Source organism: Otolemur garnettii, unplaced genomic scaffold (assembly GCF_000181295.1).
Source record: "Otolemur garnettii isolate 467f Iridium unplaced genomic scaffold, OtoGar3 scaffold00027, whole genome shotgun sequence".
NCBI lineage: Eukaryota > Metazoa > Chordata > Mammalia > Primates > Galagidae > Otolemur > Otolemur garnettii.
Window position 1 is genome coordinate 12131659 of NW_003852422.1, and position 20130 is coordinate 12151788.

At 45.4% G+C, this 20130-nt stretch overlaps 1 protein-coding gene across 2 annotated transcripts; it reads right to left on the reverse strand.

The window, feature by feature from the left end:
• Nucleotides 1–5214: 5214 nt before the first annotated feature.
• On the reverse strand, nt 5215–19154 carry LOC100945886 (serpin B8). Of its 2 annotated transcripts, XM_023512398.1 has the most exons (8): nt 19105–19154; nt 13517–13600; nt 13178–13355; nt 12245–12382; nt 10420–10537; nt 8514–8656; nt 6900–7052; nt 5215–5680 (listed from the first exon to the last, which is right to left on the reverse strand). In XM_023512398.1, exons 3-8 carry the CDS (start codon nt 13343–13345, stop codon nt 5282–5284), a joined length of 1119 nt encoding a protein of 372 aa, XP_023368166.1. In that variant the 5' UTR covers nt 13346–13355; nt 13517–13600; nt 19105–19154; the 3' UTR covers nt 5215–5281. The 2 variants fall into 2 exon arrangements, with proteins under 2 accessions (XP_023368166.1, XP_012659742.1); XM_012804288.2 differs by lacking the exon at nt 19105–19154 and having other exon boundaries at nt 13517–13735.
• Between the last annotated feature and the right edge of the window lie 976 nt (nt 19155–20130).

Genomic DNA, 20130 nt, shown 5'->3' on the forward strand with positions numbered 1-20130 from the left:
GTCATCTTTGAAATGAGAAAACTTACAAAGTAATGAAAAATCCCAATGCAGAAAGTAAAGCGTGTGGCCCCAAATAGTCGTGTGCTGCACGTTTGTTAGAGAACGTCAGAGCCGGGAGCCACTCGGGGATCATCCCGGCAAACCCTTTCATGTGTCAAAGGAGGAGAATCTGAGCCCAAGGACTTTAAGTAACTAGCTCAAGGTCATACAACTAGTTAGCAACTTCAGAACTGTTAGCAACTGCCTTCTCTGCCTCCATGCAGCCAACCTCTGAAGTCCTCCACCTACACATCCACCTCTGCCCACGGACTGAGGCAGCCCCAACAGAGCTGAAGCTCCAGTTTGGGGGATGCAGGGCCGGGTAGTTTTCTTGCTGTCTTTGATGCATTCAGTGCTCTGTGCATTGAGCGTGGGCTCGTTGGAACCCCCCTCACTACCAGTCCCCAGCATGGACTCATGGGACCCCCCTCACTGCCACTCCCGTAACTGTGCAGTTAGGTCTTTCTGCCAACAAGGACAGGGACAGAAACTATAAATCTCAGAAAAATAATGGGCAAAAAGAACGAAGGGCTGGCGAAGGCAGGGCGCCTCCTAGACATTGAAACCCACATAATCAAGCATTATAGATGGGGGGAGGATAAAAAGGCCTGAAAGGGAAGATAAATGATTTTTTTTAATTCTGCGTCATATGAAAGGTTCTACAGATGAGTCCATAGGTGAGCCAGACCATCAGCCTTTTCAAACCTAGCAAAAGGACTTCAAACGGTGTAACTCAGTCTGCCTTCTACACACACAGCTCTCACATTTATCAAGAATAAGGAACTTTTTTAAGGGCATCAAACCTATAGAGATAAACAACTTTAGACCACAGGGAAAGAAAGAAGCAGTGTCTAAAATGCTCAGAAAAAGATAATCTGAGTGTGATCTCCATGAAATCTAAGATAGTATGTGGAAACTGTTTGTCATACATAAGACAAAACAAGATTCATCATTCCTGAAATAGTACCAGCAAGGTGAGCCGAGGACGGCCTGTGAAGACTGCAGGAACAGGCAGAGGAAGGGATGCTGGGAGGAGGCGCCATCCCCCCTCGCTCTTTCCAGCTCCTGGGCTTCCCCAGACATTCCCAGGGCCTTTTATCCATCTTGAACTCTCTCTAGAACTGCCGACCCAGCTATGAGTCCGTCTTTGAGAAATTTAAACATGTATATGTTTTAAGAATCTCAATCTCCACAACTTTAAAACGAAACCCTGGGTCCCTACTTCCCTGAAAACCTCCTACCTCAGCTTTCCTCCCCCAGGCAGGAAAAGTGCCTCTTTTCATTCCCTTGATCATCTTAAATCCTTCCATAATTCTACGCACCTTTACACGTACCCTAGTACATTCTATCCAACACCAGGGCCTATGTTTTCTCTTTAAAATATGTCTCTAACACATTCCCTTTTCTACACATCCTCCTCTGATGCTCTAGTGCAAACAGCCCTCACCTCTTGTCAAGACTATTAAAATACAGTAGAACCTCTGTAAATTGACCAGCCAAGAGAATGTAACACACAGAAGTGGTCAACATGAGGAACTAGGCCTGCTGTACTGAAACGTACATGTGGTGCATGTCTAGTTACATTGCATCAGTCGGAGTCTGGTAGAAAAGAGGGAGTGGGGAATGGCTAATAGCGGAAAAGCACCAAGCAGGGAGTCAGAAAGGAAGACAGTGTCTGTGGGCCCCACAATAATGACATCTTGGCAAACGCCCCAAGCAGTGGCTCAGCTTAGGCCTTTGAATGGAGAGGTCTGAGCTAAGGTTGTAGGTGCACACAGAGCGTGACTGGCTCAGGGGTTCCTGAGTCCCTGACTGCACCTCCCTCAGACCCTGCAAAGCCCCAGTAAGAAGTCTGGTGGTGGCTTGGTGCCTTGTGGCTCAAGCGGCTAAGGTGCCAGCCACATATACCTAAGGTGGTGGGTTTGAATCCAGCCCGACCCGCCAAACAACAATAATGGCTGCAACCAAAAAATAGTCGGGCGTTGTGGCGGGCGCCTGTGGTCCCAGCTACTTGGGAGGCTGAGGCAGGAGACTCCCTTGAGCCCAGGAGTTGGCGGTTGCTGTGAAGCCATAGCACTCTACCCAGGGTGACAGCTTGAGGCTCTGTCTTAAAAAAAAAAAAAAAGAAGTCTGGTGGTAGAAGGGCAGCATCCCCCCAAGAGTGGAAGGGCTCTACACTCTTTCCCACCAAGAGCACAAGTCCCAGGATTGTCAGTAACTCAGGTGGGGGGCTCGTCACCCAGGAGAGGTAACAACAGTCATCACACCAGGTGACTGAAGGACTGCAGAGGTTGGGGGGAGCTGCTTCCCTGGACATCTAACCGGCCCTCTATTGGGTCTCTAATGTGATCCTTCAGGGGAGCTGGGCTGGAGCATATGGAACTAAAGAGAAAGTCCCTGACAGAACTGAAAAGCTAGTGTAAACAACTCACTATAGCTCTTTAAGTGTGTCCTTAGGGTTCATTGGTGCTTCCCAGTGGGCAGGCGCCCTGCAGCATCCTCAAACTCTTGTAAATGATCCATTAGCACCCCCATGAGTGCCCTGAAATACCCTCAGCCTTCTTTGCTTTTCTAAGAAGGCTTTGTGTTTAACTGATCACCCAGTTGCCCTGTCAATTTCCGAGTAACACAGATGCAGAAGGAGACAGAGTGCCTGGAGTACTTTCAGTTAGGAACAGACCACAGTGAAAACAACAGTCAAGCTCTACTCCCAGACTGTGATGTTATAAAGAAAAGGCCACTTGGTGCCATCATTTACCCCCAAGGAACAGCACCAGGTAAAGGCAGCACAGATCTCACTGCCTGCTGCCTGGGGAGTCCGGGGCAAAAGGCTTTTGCCATTTTATGGACCCAGGATCCAAGGAGAGGGACCAGGAAAGAACTAGAAGTGGAAAAGTCCAAAGTAGAAATACCACGTATTGATGAGGGTGCAGAACAACTGAAACCCTCATGAACCCTATTGGCAATGTTAAAAGATGCAACCACAGAGGAAAGCAATTTGGCGGATTCTTGGAAAGTTAAACATACAACTTCCCTATGACCCAGTGATTCTACTGCTGTGTATCTATCCAAGAGAAATGAAATGTATTCATACAAACACATAAATTGTTCCTAACAACCTATGTGCAAATAGCCAAAACCTTGGTGACAACCTAAATGTTCATCAAAAGATGACTGGATAAACAAATTATGATACATCTCATACAATGAAATATTGTTTGCCAACAATAAAGAATAAACTATTGATATATACAATATGGAGAACTTCGAAATAATTGTATTGAGTGATAGGTGTAACACCAAAATAAATAGATGATATATGATTCCATACATGTAAATTTCTAGAAAATGTGAATTAATCTATATGAGAGATTAGTAGTTGTGATCCGTGAGCAGATCAGTGGTTGAGATGGGACAGGGAGGAAGAGCAAGGAGGAATTTTACAGATAGACAACATGATATTAGAGGCATGACATATATATACATATATGTCCATTATATTGAATGTGGTGATGGTTTATTTCATGTGTCAGAACTTACCAAATTATACATGTTAAATATGTGAAGTTTATTCTGTGTCAAGTATACCTCAAACGAAGTATAAATTTTAAAAAAATTAGACGTGAAAGGGAGACCAAAAATTCATAGGTATTTTAGTGTTGTGGATTAATTTTTGGCCAAACCTGCTTTAGAAAACATGGTCCCTGAAATGAATGTGGTCTATCAGAGAATACATTTTACTGCAGCAAATTTTAAGTAAAAGCTGTAAAATGAATAGTTCATATTACTATGAAATATAAGTCAAAATTATTATCAAGAGTAACCATTGTTCAGTTCAACTCATAAAAAAAATAAGGCAGGGGGCGGGGGGGGTGTAAGTGGTGACTTACGTGTGCATGGAAATCAGTGCAACTCTCTGCAGACCAATTTGAAAGAAATCTCAAAATGTGCTCAACTGTATCTTGATAATACTATTTTTAGGAATATTTCTTTAAAAATGAGCAATGTGAGTAAATATTTAAGATATTCAAAATAGTATGAATGTATAATATAATTATAGTTACCCGAACTGTCTCAAAGTAACTTTAATTATAGAAATCCAGACGAACACAGTGGAATCCTATACACACCAAATTAGTTAACGCAGAACGATCCCGAGGAAATTCATAGCAAGGAAGTAAGAGTAGACATTAGCTACAGAAGTGCACGATTAACTTGGACCACAATGCTTGTAAGTTTATATTCACATAGAAGCAGCAGGTTGCATGTCACACTTCAAGCAATAATTGCTGAGTGCCAGAACTGTGGGTGACATTTTTTTGTGCACTTTTCTATAGCTTCCAAATTGCTGCCATGACACAAATTTTCTCTTAGAAAAATCTAGTGAGATCCTTTAGTAAGGGGTGTGCTTGAGCCACGTCTGAGTGTTTATGATCCTTAAGTAAGGGGTGTGCTTGAGCCATGTCTGAGTGTTTATGATTAACTAGAGGGGTCTTTGCTTCCAAGCATTGTTTTGTATGAAGGTTCCTTTTGACCTTCCGTGTGTGTTTCAGAGGCAAGGGGAATGCAGAGGATGGCATAGAACATTTCCTACATTTGCCTTCTAGCTCAGTCCTGAAGCTCACTTCTGAGCCCCCAAACCTGTATCCATGGGTTATAGCAGGAAGATCGGAAGGAGCTGCTCTCATGAGGGACTGTGTGAGTTGAGGGACTGCATGACATGAGAGACTGCAGGAGTTGAGGGACTCGCGAGGCTGTCTGTGTGATGCTGACAGAAGCAGAGACACTGTCTCAGGTCTGTGTCAGACAAAGTATAGTGGCAGCATTTACTCTACAGGGTTCAGCCCAGCTTGGTATACAGTAGGGCCTGGGCACTGGTGACCCTAGGAAGCCTGGCAGTGGTGGTGAGCAGAGCTTGGAGATTACTGCCAATGGAAGACGCATCAAGGGCTGGCTCGTGAAACTTGCATATCCCCTAAAGATGCTCACAAACAATGGGCACAGATTTTTGTGAGAGAGGCTACGAGAGACTCCCCAAACACCCTAAAGCCCAGAATGCCTTCTGAGCCCTGACTTTCACTCATCTGAAGCCTCCGTTACCAGTGGCTCTAGAACCTCCAGCAAAAATATTCACAAACCACCCAGGTACACACATGCCACATGCCATGCCACAGATTCACTCACAAAGGATTTTAATGAAAGCAAGTTAGACAGAACAGGAAGGAGAGGGCGTGTACCGAGATCATGGAGTAGAGACCCGGCCGCAGAATAAGATGCTGTCGGTTTTGTGGTGCCTGATGAAAAAAAGGAAAGGGTGGTCTACACAGAACATTGGCTCTGGCCGGCTGCACCGGGCATTTCTGACCACTGCGGTCGCCGCAGCCGCCTCTGTGCCTTCCTCGTTAATCTCCAGAAAGCACTTGTGGGCGACTTTGGACACTGGCACGTTCTTCTTAGTTGACATTCCAGAAAAGTCAGCCTTGGCTTCTTCAAAAGCGTCAATCATTCCTAAACTTCGAAGGAAAGGCTCTAAGTCATAATTCTCCTCCAGCTTTAGTCTGGGAAGGAAAAGCTGAACTCTACTCTCCTTCATGTCTTCTATCCAGGATGTCAACTTCTCATATGTAAGGGTTTTCACCAGCTGGAATAACAAAGAGCCAAATCTTAAAATCTAGTTGACAATAGCCTGATGCCCACCCACCCACTTCTCACACCCTTCCCCCCAATGCTGAGCAACTGACAGTGAGTTCCGATCCAGGGAACCCACGGATATTTTGTTTGTTGCAAACACACTGAGATTTTCCCCCAAATTTGTATCTTTTACCTGTCATGTGAATATAAGTGTAGAAGGGGTAGAAAACACTATGATGGGTAGAGATTTTTAATAAAAATTATCTTCACCAAACAAAACTCATTACTAATGTTGAAAAACCTTTGTTCACAATTTAGAGAACTCCAGCAAACTGATCATATGAGTATTAATATTCATACAATACACGTTACTGTGAGTAGGAGAGATTGTTTAACAAAGGATAGAGAAACAGCATGGCCCAGAAGCCTGATTCCAAGTTGAATCAGGGGCTGCCCAGGGAGGAGGGAGGACCAGGGGCTGCCCCGTTGAAGGAGGAGGACCAGGTGCCATCTGCACATGATGAGAGGTGTGAGAGGGGAGAGGAGAGCAGAAATGGGGACTCAACAAGACTGTGGCTTCTGGCATTCTTATGTGCCTTCTGCCTGTTCTGGACTTGGCTTCCAATCTTCCCAGACCCATCACTCGTTCCTCTAATTCACAAGGGACAAAGAAACAAAAGAGAGAAGACTCGAGCACTCTTTCCCAGTGATGCAGCGATGGTTGGTTTTAATGTTGGGTCTCTTTCTACACTTTCCTAATATTTTTTAATAAGTGGTCATGACAAATATCATCACTGATTTATACCAATAGTTTCTGATTCCATAGAGAAACCAAGGAGATCAGGCAGCCCCACCCTCAACATCCTGTGCCTTGTGTGCTGGGACTGGCTGCTAGCTCTTGCTAAACACTTGGTAGCTTCAAGTCAACATGATGCATCACCTGGACTCTTAACCAAAAATGCAGATTCTCAGGCCCTACTCCACTGATTCACGATCTGCATTTTAACAAGCTCCCCAGAATCCTATCAATTAGCACTCTTCTTCCGGGACTTTTCTTCAATAATTATGGACCTTCAACTAGCCCCTTCATTCAGAATAGAGTACCGTTCTCATACTTTGGGAACTCTCTCTGCTTAGTGCCATCAACCTTGTCTGCACCTAGATATACACTCAAAAGAAATGAGCTCAGCTGGACTTGAAGAAAGTGAGACTCCTCGGCCGGGGCTCACCACGGGCAGATCGTCGTCCTCGTCCGGGAGCATGATGACCATGCTCAGCTCCTCCTCTGCGTACAGCATCTCCAGCAGCTGGGTGTGCATTTCCTTTATATACCCCATTCTAAACTTGGCTTGCTTAAACATCATCTGTACTGTCTTCTTCTCCTAAAAGAAACATGAAATTAAAATTAGATTATCCCCACACGAGCGTCATTTAAAAACTAAGATACATCTAATTCCCAGAACCCCTAGGCCAATCATTATTATTACAATTATTATTTCTACACATTCACGCCAATACATGCAACCTCTTCACTAGTGCATCATAATACTGACTAGAACATGCTATCGTTCCAGCAGATCAAATATCACCAGAAGAGACAGAATAGTTTGGCCAGTGTAGAAGGACACAAATCTCTACAATGATTTTTGAAGGAAGTTGTATTTGCTTTCTGGAGAAGATTCAGAGAGGAGCATTCCCTCATGGGCCTTATAATTAAAAAGTATTTATCCAAGGTAAGAGCAGCATTAACTAACATTCAGGCCCTTGGGATAAAGGATCTACTTAGAAAAGATGTATAGGCTCGGCGCCTATAGCTCAACCGGCTAAGGCGCCAGCCACGTACACCTAAGGTGGCGGGTTCGAATCCCCAGCCCGGACCCGCCAAAACAACAATGACGGCTGCAACCAAAAAATAGCCAGGCGTTGTGGCGGGCGCCTGTGGTCCCAGCTACTTGGGAGGCGGAGGCAGGAGACTCGCTTGAGCCCAGGAGTTGGAGGTTGCTGTGAGCTGTAATGCCACGGCACTCTGCCCAGGGGGACAGCTTGAGGCTCTGTCTCAAAAAAAAAAAAAAAAAAAGAAAAGATGTATAGGCCAAAGGAAGTTAAATGTTTACTCTGAAAAGTTGCCTGGTTATATAATTGGCTTTATAACCTTGGTTTTCTTGGGGAGAGGATCTTGACAATATTTGCAAGGTCGGCCATTTTTAAAGCTTGTATCAAATATATTTTTAACTTTCATATTGTCACGCAGTATATTGCTAAGGTTGATAAAGGTCAAATCTCAGGCTAATGACTGTTGGCCCCCAGCCACTCTTATATTCAAAACAGAATACAGAAAAGCATTTTTAAAGTTAGTCTTAACATCTGCTAACACTTTTTTCTTGTCTTCACAACAGCATAGCCTTGACTTTTAAGATAATGAATGGGCATAGTCTTCATTAACATTGCAAAAAGGTATTTAAGTAAATATAGTCCATGATAGCGTAACACAAACATACTTCCAAGGCTTAAAAGAAATTTTCTTCTAATCCAAATCATAGGACCAGAGATAGACGATTGATTTAACCAAACATTAGAAAACAAAACTACCAATGTAAAAATTATTTTCATTTCTCTCCTTTCTCCAATTAAAGATATTCAGTGATCATTAAATTCATTCAGAAATAGATCAACAATCACGATAGTGCGAAATGAATTATTTTTTCTGTTCATAATCTTTTCCATCTTATATTATATACATTAAGAAAGCAGCAGTATATCTGAAAATATTTCCCTACCTTGTTGGTTTTTATTTATTTACTTTTTATTTTTTATTAAACCACAGCTGTGTACATTATTAATACCTTGTTGGTTTTAAACAGCATTCCCTTCGTGTTCTTCCTGTCAAACTGCTCACTCCACTTTCCTTTGAAATAGACGGCATTCACGAGGACCATCTTAGTCAGGGAGTCAAGTGCCCCAGCAGCCAGTAGCTCTGAAATCTTACCTGTAAAGAACATGAGAGAAGTGTATTGCCCTTTGGGGGAAATAAGCATTATTGCACAAAAATCCCTTTGACATATAGAGCTGAGGCTTGCTTAAGAGGTGGAGTGCAGCCTATCTCACTGGCCACCTGATGAACTTGGGTGGTGGTGGTCAGCAATGTGGTCACAAACAGGGTATCGTGTCCCTTAAGTAACAATGACGAAGTAGGCAGGGCAACTATCATTTTGTTTGCCCTCAATTTGTATATGTAGAAATTTGGAATCAGAGCATTTGCCTGTTTTTTTTTGTTTTGTTTTGTTTTGTTTTCCAAATTCACACAGGTGGCAAGTGGCTAAACTAAAAAAATACCCCATGTGTCTTGATTCTCACTATAGGGCTGTCAACCTTTGTGCTGTAGCATATTAACCACACTAGTACCAGCACGTTAAGCCATATAATTATTTGTTGTAGGGACTGTCCCCTTTAACTAGCAGCACTTCCTTCAATTGTGAGTGACAAAAACATCTTCAGTCATTGTCATATGTCAACTGGAAGGCATCCGCTTCACTACCCCCTACCCCAGTTAAGGGTCACGGCTCTGTATCAATCTTCGGCTCTCATTCGGATAAGAAGAGGCTTCCAAAGGGACAGGGGAGCTCTGATCTATCAGTGGAGGGGAAAGACTGCCTGAAAAGAGTGAATGGGACATAGGAGTTAGAGGGTTGGAGTAGAGTGGCCCAAGTTGAGTCACCCAATGAGAGGGAAGACAAGGTGATTCCAAGGTCCTACCAGATCAATCTTCTGGGCAAAAGTGCAGGTGTTCAGCTCAGGGAAGGAAGGAAACAGCCCTGGAGGGCAAAGGACAGGTATAGAAGAGCAAAGTGTGCAGAAACTTGGAGGTTCCTCAGTGACTCCATACGTTGGATCAACCAGAGAATAAGAGGCCACCGGACAGATGACATATGAAAACGTGAAAGGCTTGTCCCTTCCATGATAATTGTTTTATATCACCTTTCAGTATAATCACGGGCATTACTGCTGCTCAATGCACAGCAGATGTGCCACAGAGATTGAGTGGATGAAATAATGACTGCAGGGTCACTGTAAATGACTTAATGCTGCCACTTTTTAGAAGCATATAAATTACCTGCTATATACACAGAGTGCTTAAAAGCATGCCCTTTCCCCCTTATGCTCAAGTAAAAAACCTAGCAGAAATATTTCTAGTGGGGTAGAATGGAGTCTGGACAGGGGATGTTGCAGGCCTCATGGTAGCTGCACCTCCAAGGTCAGGAGCAAATTCATAAAAGGTCACACTGTGAAAGCAAATGTCACTACAGTCACTTACAGATGAGGAAGAGGGCTACAGATCAGACTAGATCAAACACATTACCACAGGCAGATAACACGATAACACAGAGTGTGGCCCTATCTAAGCTGCAACCTAAGTGAATGTCATTCTGCCTCCGAGCATGGACAGGCCCCCAGGATGTAAGATAAATAAGGCTCCAAAGAGGACATACATTTCAAAGATTTTCCAGCGCAGTTTGGAAAGGAGGAAGTCTCAGGTTTTAACATTAAGGTTTAAGAATTTTTTTAAAAAGCACTGCTTTGTGATCTGATTAGCCCAAGAGGAGTAACAGTTTGCACTGCGGGCCTGAGAACCCAGGCAGCACACACAAGCCATGGCAGTGGGTGACAATGGCCATATCAGGCAAGGCCAGTCTCAGCCAGTCCAGCCTCGTTCCACTGTAATTCCAAGTCCACTAAGGGAAAACCTCTTACCATTGGTCTTTTTTGTCACCCAGGTATTTATGTGCTTCCTACATTCTTCAGTATCTTTAGCAAAGGACAGCTCCTCCATCTCTGCCTGATAGAACTCCTGACAGGATTCCTTGAAGGTCTGCAAACACAAAATGTTGCCTTTGGCCTCACTCAACAAAGGTTCCCGCAACTTTAAACACAAATGCCCACGTGATGGGTCACACTGCACTTTAAGATGCATTCATGGAAGTAACAAGCGTGTCTGGGCCTTCTGCTAACACCTGATACTCTGCAAGGTGCTTGGCTGTGGTGGCTCAGACCCTGATGAGAAAATCAGCTGAGACACACAGACACTTACAAGATGTCATGGCTGTCACCATTCATGTACAAAACAGCCAGGGACCAACCCTTTCAAACACACATTGACTTTGGTTTTCTGTGTTCCCAACTAGGCAGTCCTCTCATTTTTGTATCACCACCAACCAGTGTCTGAAACGTATTTTTGAATGATTGAGAGGCTCCTTAAGGGAATTTGGTTGTCAAGAAACCACGTAGATCTACGAGTGGACAAACAGGGACACAACATTTCAGATCCAGGTCACCGTGTTCTACATTGGGAGGATATGCAACAAGGAAGGTCCTCCAGGGCTGGAGTGTAATGGGCATGGATGGGTGTGTGTACAAGTGAGTGCATGTGTGTGTGAGAACATGTACGTAGACATGAGTGTGTGCATGTGTGCACGTCAGTGCTTGTGCATGCACATGTGTGTAGATGTGTGCACTCCTGTGTGGCTGCACTGGAAAAACACAGTGGCGGGGATGAGCCTTGTAATCTAAGTTGGGGTCTAATCTGTACTCAATACATTAAAACCTAGATAACTCACTCCACAGAAGCCTGCCTTCAGATATAATATGCCTGGCAACTGGCTTCCATCCTCTAACCATTCCCTGTTCTCAAATATTTTAATTTCCACTGAAGAAAAAGGATGTCAGGGAAGGCAGAGCCATGCAACTAAGAAACGTGGAGGTTAGTTTCCTTTGGCTCCAATGTTGCAATATTCAAAATCAGGGTGGTGCTCAGAAATGAACGGTGATGCCAGGGGCCTCCTCTGGAATCATCTCCACAGGTAGGTAAGCCCAGAGCAGCGACTTCCATGGGGCAGCACCCAACAGTGGCTGGGACAGAAGTAAAATCTTAGAGAAGAACCCTCCTAGCTCCCAGCCACTCCGATGGCTAAGCTCACTGCGATGGTTTCATTAGTTTCAAGACAGCATCTCCCTGAACAGTACGTGGTATGATTTTTTGGACCTCACTGCATCATGGCAAGTTTTGACTGCACGGGGGAATTGTGGAAGTATATACTGAACTAAATAGAATCTACTCAGATTTAAAACCTAAATTTTATGAACAGATTTTCATGTTAGAAAGCTGTGAGCTGTGACGCCACAGCACTCTACTGAGGGCAACATAGTGAGACTGTCTCAAAAAAAAAAGAGAGAACAAGTATTCTTTCATTCAATAGTGTAGATTTCAAAGACAAAGAGGAGAACCTAGAAAGACTAATTAGAAGCAATTGATAATAATGTCGAATATAGAGCCAGAATTTGAGCTCAAGCAGTGCCAGTACTTGGCCCTGAAAGCAGAGGAGGAAGTAAATTTAGGAGACTTTGGAGAGATGTTAGGAAAATTTAAAAGGACAGTTGCAGAAGCGTCATTCTAAGCACATTTTTAATGCAGTAGCGTTCTTATCTACTCCTTTATTCTCTCCGTATTCTCTGCTCTTCTATAGTCTTTATCTTATTTTCAATTTCTTTTTCATCAATATGTGAGTATTATAATACTTACTGAAAGGAAATCACATGTTTTTTCTCCAAAGATTTTGTTGGCCATTCTAACTAAGTACTGGGTGCCAGATTTGTTAACGTCCGTGAGAAGGGACTGGAAGCCTTGGTGAATATTTCCGCCTTTGTTCAAGCAAAGTGCCTGGGAATAGAAAACAGCGCCAACTTTTAATTTTGCCCTTAAGGGCTATTTTAAAGCAATTCTCTGTATTAAAAATCACACAGTGAACTATCTTTAAGGGGGTTTGGTTTAATTGTCTGGTACAGGTTTTCTCAATCTGGGCACTATTGCCATTTGGGGGCAGATACTTTGCTGTGGGGGAGGGGAACTGTCCTGTGCATCCCAGGGTGTATTGCAGCATTTCTGGCCTCTGTCCACCAGATGTCAGTAGCACCTCAGGTATGAGAACTAAAACTCCCAGGTCCCCCCAGGTGTTCCCAGCAAGGCAAAATCCACCTCCTCCCCCCTGGTGAGAAGCACCGGTTGAGCAGATTTATCCACACCTGCAAGTTATCTGCAGTAATTCAGGAGGGAGCAGAACAGAAAAAAGGGCAGCTGGGAGGAACCTAACATGACCCAGGGAAGGCAAAAGATGTCTCATCTGCAATTTTACGGTTCTCCAGACCTGATTAGGATTTATAGTTTGCCTTACTTATCAAAGATGTGATTTGCCAGAATGTATTCATGATTTTTCCTACAGAAGATAACTTCATGACTTGATTTCTCATAAACATTAGAGGAAATGACCTATCCCACACAATTCACTTTTCTACCCCTGTCTGCCCTTTCTCCATCGCAGAGGTGCTCCCCCCCCACCCCACCCCACCCCCGCCAGCCACACAGGCGTCATCGCTGGAGTACAGAGAAACCAGCTCCATGGGGGCACGAAGGAAGGAAACCTGCCCTGTGCTCTTCCTTTACACCAGGCACACATACCTGGGTCATCTGGGCTGCGGTGTTTCCTTTTGCCCCCATCAGGACCATGGCCAAGGCAGAGCTTAGGCTCAGAGGAGAGAAGAAGACGTTTCGTGAATGGTCCTCTTCCCCCAGTACTTTTAGTAAGGTGATGGCAAAAGTGCCATTTGCTTTGCAGAAATTATCCATCAGGGAAGGCCTGGATCAAAGGCATGACACAGAAGCACATCAAGCAAACCCTCCCGGCCGTCACGCAGTTGTTCCTCCCCCCCAGTAGAACACCGTGTGGGGAAGGGGAAATGACTGCAACCCCCAAACGTCCACTCCTAATCCCCCAGATTTGTGACTGTGTTATCTTACCTGGCAATGAGGACTTTGCAAATGCGATTGAATTAAGTAGCTTCAGATGGGGAGCTTTTGCTGGTTTAATGAAGTCACACTGTCCTTACAAGAGGGAATCAGGAGGGTCCAAGTCAGAGAAGGCGGTGTGACAGGGGAAGCAAAGATCAGAGTGGGGTAGGGCCACTGCCCAAGGACTGAGCCCCCCTCTAGCAGTTGGAAAAAAACGAGGAAACAGATTTTCTCCTAAAGCCTCCAGAAACAAAACAAACCAAAACAAAACCAGAGCTCTCTCTGCTGTACCATTTTGGACTTAACTGAAACTGAATGATAATAAATTATGTTGGTTTTAGTCACTTCATATGTGGTAAGGTCTTGCAGCACCAATACGAAACTGAAGCACTGGTTTATTTGCAAAACAGCCGATCCCAAGGCCCTTAGTGATACCACTTTTATCAACAGTAGTGCAGATGCCCTTGTGACTATTTCCCCCTCCCTCTGTGAAATAGAGGTCAACATGTCTTGGTGCCAGGACCATTCTCAGTACTTTCCATGCATCATCTCATTTAACCCCAACAAAAATGCACTGAAATCAGTGCAGTGACAGCCTCACTTCGGTATAAAGAGGTTTACTAGCTCCTTCCAGATCCCTCGGCTAGCCACTAATGACTGGAATCCACAGTTCAACTCCAGAGCCTGGACTCTTCACCGTTATACAAAACCCTTCTGTTGCTGCCAATTCTCTTTCAATTTAGGGTCTCTAACATCCTTTATAAAGAATGTTCTAAGAATTGTAAATAATTGTTTATAAATAAAAATCATTTCTGTCATTGTGTCCTGCAAAAAAAGAGTTAGATACATTTCACCGAATTTGGAGGGTTTGGGGGATAATCTGATCTAAAGTAAGGAAAACAAACAGAAAAACTTACTGACTTCAAAAAGATACCCTGTTTTTCATAAGAATTGCTGAAACTAGGTTGAGGAGCTGCAAAAAAAAAAAAAGCCCATGGGCATGTGTATAAAATATGAAAGCCAAGTCTTGGCATCTGTGAGTACTCTGAGTTAGATGCCTTGACTTTGAATGCATCCTGGCCAAGAGGGCCTTAGACTGATTAAATTCTAATCAAGCGAAATTTGACCAAATGAACAAACTAAAAAGACTTCTTCCTGCCTCTAAGCCCTGGCTTCCTTTTTCTTAAAGCATTTATTGTAATTGTAAATTCTTTGTCTATCTCTTTGAGATGTAAATCTTTTTAAAGACTTCTTTCCAGTTCTACCTCTGACAATCTTGCTTTAGGACCCAAGAGCCATCCCTTTGAATGTAACCCTCAGGACTGGTTGTAACCTCTTACTGACCTGTCTCTATAGGAGGTATGAAGGAGTCTAACCAAGACAGGCATCTTGCTCCCAGCATTAAAAGTAAAAAGGCATGACAGCTTAATATTAACCAGTATCACTTTAGCAAATTACTAAAAGTCCTACATTCGTTACTTGTTTATTTCTATTAAGGCTTATAAAGACCTGGGCTGTCATTTCATAAACTATTAAAGTTCCTCAACTTATCTCAGTTTCCTGAGCCTCTTTGCTGTTACAATTGAGGACATTTTGGAAAATAAAATGACAAATCATTACTCACGATTCTACAACCCTAACAAATGATTGTTTCTATTATTTTGCCCTTTATAAGATATAGGCAGGTATATTTTTAATTCAAAACTTTTAAAGCCAAATAAGAAAAAGTATGTTTCAGTTTAGAAAATTAGCAAATAAATGAAACAAAAAGTACTGGAAGCGCCATCTAAATCATTGTGCATGCATTTGTTTCTATAAACCAGGGGTCCTCAAACTACAGCCCGTGGGCCACATACGGCTCGCCAAGGACATTTATCCCACCCGCAGGGTGTTTTGCCACCGCTGCCTGTCCTGCTTAGCAGCCGACTCCTCCTGGGGCCCTCAGTCCGGCCCTCCAATGGTCTGAGGGACAGTGAATTGGCCCCCTGTTTAAAAAGTTTGAGGACCCCTGCTATAAACAGATGGGGCATCACATGATCTTTCTTCTTTCAGTTTCCCAGTGGACTGCAAGTGCTTGGTACAGAAGCGCTGAAAATGTATCTCCTTAACGGGAGCTGGTGGGGGCGTCTTCTGGGTCTCTTGAGACAAGAAAAAAGGGGAGTTGGATGTGTGGGACTGGAGGGACAAGGGGGGAACTATGCCAAGCAGAGTATCTTCACTATTGAATGTTTTGTTGAAAGCTTCCTCCTTAGATATTATATAAGAGGGTTGTCTGATTTAAACAGCAAAATATGTGTACTTATATTTTTATAAAGTGTAAAGGCAGCGCTCTAAACATAGAGCAATAGCCCAAACTAGTGCAAATTGTTTGAACTTTGAAATCAATGTGTTAAAATGTCAACCAAGTAAATATAATCATGCCATAGTTCGCACAACAGAACTGTAGACTTAACGGCGTATGAGAGAACAAGATGTTAAAGTTCCTCACTCCCCTCTCATCGCAAAGCCTCCCCAGAGTTTGCACCCAGAGCCCTGGCTGTAGATGGAGTACCCTGTGTCTGTGCAGTCAAGTCCCTGGCACAGCAACCCTACTCAGCAACCCCACCTTACACTTGACAATATTTCAGAAATTTGCAGCAAGGAAGAAATAGTCAGACTTCATGGAACCAGGCCTACCAGAGAAACCCATAGAAAAAGAGAATTTGACAAACTGAATGACAGAGATGCAAATAAACTTGATCCTACCTTAGCATAAGAGCAGATTTGAACTCAGAGTGAGGCGGGCAGGAGATCACGATGGGGAGGAGAGATATGGAGGGAGGCACAGAGACAGGGGGAGAGAAAGAGAGATGGGTTCATTGTCCTGTCTGAAAATGGAAAGGAAGAGACTGGCCTGTTGCATCAATCTCAACATCACATTTTAACTGCCCTGAATTATAAACTGCTACCTCTGGCTTCTTCCACCTTTCCCCTTCTTTTCTCTCACTTCCTCAGATCCATGCCTTTTCAAAATCCAGGTGCTATTTCCCACTAATATCTACTCCATAGCATCTCTCTCTCTCTCTCTCTCTCTCACACACACACACACACACGTACAACCTCAGGAAGTGCCTCTGCTCACACCAACAGTCAGGTGGATGAAGAAACCAGGAGTCAGAATGACTCCCTCCTGCTGTTTTCCTGGTGCTCCGATCTCAATTCTACATTAATGCCTTTGAAAGGGTTGCGACTTTAAACAAAATGGACCTTACTCAATAAATCTAAAAGATAATTAATTGTAATCTAATACAAAATAATACATTTAGGTGCCAATGCCCCAATTAGACTGTGTCATAAAAACACAGTCACTGAGGGCAGCGCCTGTGGCTCAAAGGAGTAGGGTGTCAGCGGCTCAGAGGAGTAGGGCACCAACCTCATATGCCAGAGGTGGTGGGTTCAAATCCAGCCCCAGCCAAAAATTGCAAAAAAAAAAAAAAAAAAAAAAAACCACGGTCATGGAAAGTTGTGACTTCCAGTCAATCAAATGAACTGGCATTAAACTAGTTTTCCTTTTACAGGTGAACAAAGACAGTGACAATCATATACTATCCACAGGACCCACAGGAAAAGTGGCAGAATGAGCTTCACAAGCAAGCCTTCTGCTTCCAAGGGCTAACATCATTGCCTCAGGGACCTCTAATGCCTATGAAGTCCCTACTGCACCCCCAATGCCTGAATCCCTTCAGAAGCTAATTTATTCAAAAAGAATTTATGTAGAACATTCCCTACCTGTTTGGAAAAAGAAAATGAAAAATAAATGCTATAATTACTGACCAGAATCTCACACCCTAGAGGAGACACACATGCAGAAATGCCTGGTTTCTAATGTTCCACGTGCTCCGTAATGGTAATTACAAATTACCATTAGACAACTAGAAACTATATTATGGGGTAATTTACAAAGTGCCAAAAAAGCCCCCAAAAATTTTTTCAAAATTCTACAGAAGGTGGCACCTGTGGCTCAGTGAGTAGGGCACCAGCCCTATATACCCAGGGTGGCGGGTTCAAACCCGACCCAGGCCAAACTGCAACCACAGAAAAAAATAGCTGGGTGACCGGGCGGGCGCCTGTAGTCCCAGCTACTCCGGAGGCTGAGGCAAGAGAATTGCCTGGGCCCAGGAGTTGGAGGTTGCTGTGAGCTGTGATGCCACAGCGCTCTACCAAGGGCGATAAAGTGAGACTCCGTCTCTAAAAAAGAAAAAATTCTACAGAAACATGGAAACACTTTCCAGGGAAGCTGCCTTTCAAAGGGTGGGCAGGAGCTTTGCAGGTGGCGAACACTGGGACCTGAATTTTAGGCTGAGGAATTAGCAGATGCAGGGAAGGTGGCAGGAAGGATCTACGTGGGGCCTGGGGAATGATGGGCATGGTTTCCTGTAGCAGAGGTGGTAGTGAGATAAATGGGCCCTCTATGCCAGGCTTAGGAGTTTGAACTTGAACTCATGGTCTGAAATGCCAAACATGTTTTCTAAACAAAGGCCTTACGTTAGTGTGTTGCGGTTTTAGAAAGATGGCGTGGGGTCGGCGCCTGTGACTCAAAGGAGTGGGGCGCCGCCCGGCCCATATACCGGAGGTGGTGGGTTCAAACCCAGCCACGGCCAAAAACTGCAAAAAGAAGAAAAAAGAAAGAAAGAAAGATGGCGTGGCTCCCGAGTGGTGTGGAAAGGGAATGGGGACCCGGCTGGGGACCGCACTGCCGTGGGCCAGTGGCTGCTGGACGTCAAGGAGCATCAGCACTGGATGGAGTCGCGGAGGTGGAACCTGCAGGCCTTGACCGCTCGCACTGGGACGCTAGCAGGAGGGTGAACAGCAGCCCTGGGCTCCCAGCTAAATTCACACCGAGGGCCGCAGCTGCTCCCTGAGGGGGGCCGTAGGTGGAGGAGCAGCCTCCGCCCCCCAGGCCCCCGGTTGAGGGGAAGCATCTTACGCAGGAGAAAACTAAGACAAAGAGATGAAAGGGTGGGCGGGGAAGAGGGAGAGGAGGGCGAAAGAGAGACCGCAACCTGTTGAAGCTGCACCGCGGAGGGGCAGGCCTGGGTGCCCGCGGGGACACCCCCCAGCTCCCCCCGGAACCTGCCCGGGGCCCCAGACGATCCCACAAGGCCTCCAGTCGGCCCGGCCTGCCCGCTGCCACCCGCCTCCTCCCGCTCACCCTCCCCACAGCCGGGCCGCCCAACCCAGCCTGCTGCGGCCCCCACTCCCACGGTGGCAGCAAACCCACGGCTGCGCATCCGCGCCGCGGGCCGGACCAGGACACGCGCTTCCCCGGACAGCTCCCGGGCCCCCCGCTCTCGCGCCGCGCGGCTCCGCCCGCCCGCGGCCTTCCCCGGACTCATGCAGGACCCGGGCAGCGCCGGGCTGGAGGGCCCCGAGGCCGCAGGGCCGGGAGAGACCCTGAGACACCCACCTCGGCTCGCCTTTCCGCGCACCCGCCTCCATCTGTCTCCGGGCTCTCCCCTCCTCCCTCCCTCCCCTTCCTCTCTCGCGCGCTCCACGGGAGCTGGGGGGAACAGGTGTCCGGTGGGAACCCAGGGCCGCAGGCCTCCCCCGCCCGGTACCTGGGAGATTGCCGCCGCCGCCGCCTCCCCTATTCCTGCTTTGTGGAAGCTTCACGTCCGCCTGGATCACAGGCAAGGCTTCCGGCAGAAGACTCGGAGCAGACAGGTCTGCGCGACCTCAGACACCCGGCGCGGGGGCCTGGGCGGGGCCTGGGCGGAGCCGGAGCCGCAGGCCCTGCCCCCCCGCCGGCGCTGGCGGAGGCGGGTGGCCTCTGCCCAAGGGCCAGGAGGGGACCAGAGAGAGGGGGCGGGTGCCTGCTCCTTGGAGGATGGTTGTGAAAGGCTTTAACCCAATACAAGGGTTTGTTTTCCTGGGTTAGTTATGTGCAGTATTCGCCTTTGATGTGTGTGTGCAAGAGCGGTTTCAAAATTGGAACGTAAATCTGAAAAGTAAAGGCAAAACCAGAGGTTAAAGTTTCTGAAGTCGGCGGTTTTCAAACTGTTTTGACGGGACACCCATTAGTATAATTTTTGACACTCAAGCCCAGTTGCTCTCTATGATTTTATAGGCGATAAATTGCTAAATACCAATATAAACGCTCTAATACACCTTAAACAGAAATGTGAAAGGATGAGAAAGAAAACCCTTTTATTAAAAATACATTTGAGCGTCTGTGGCTCAAGGAGTGGGGCGCCGCCCCATATACCGGGGGTGGTGGGTTCAAGCCGGGCCCCGGCCATAACTGCAAATATATATATATATATATGCTCACACAAATAATTAAAAAAATTAAAAACAGCAGTGTAATGTAAGACATTTGTATTTGGTTTTATCTTAGTTTAACGCTGTGAAACAGTCATTCGAAAACCAGGTTTTAAGTTCAGTTTGTTTCCGCATTGGGATTTCTGTCTGTCACAGGGAGAGCTCTCTTGAGCCTGCCTTTTGAACTGTAGACATTACTTGTGTACCACCCAACATCTCCCAGAAACCTGCTGAGTCCCTCACCAGTTCTCTTAACTGAAAGATCCAAAGATTTGTCATTTCTAACATTTTGGGATCCTCCTGTCCATACAGTTCCTCTCTTA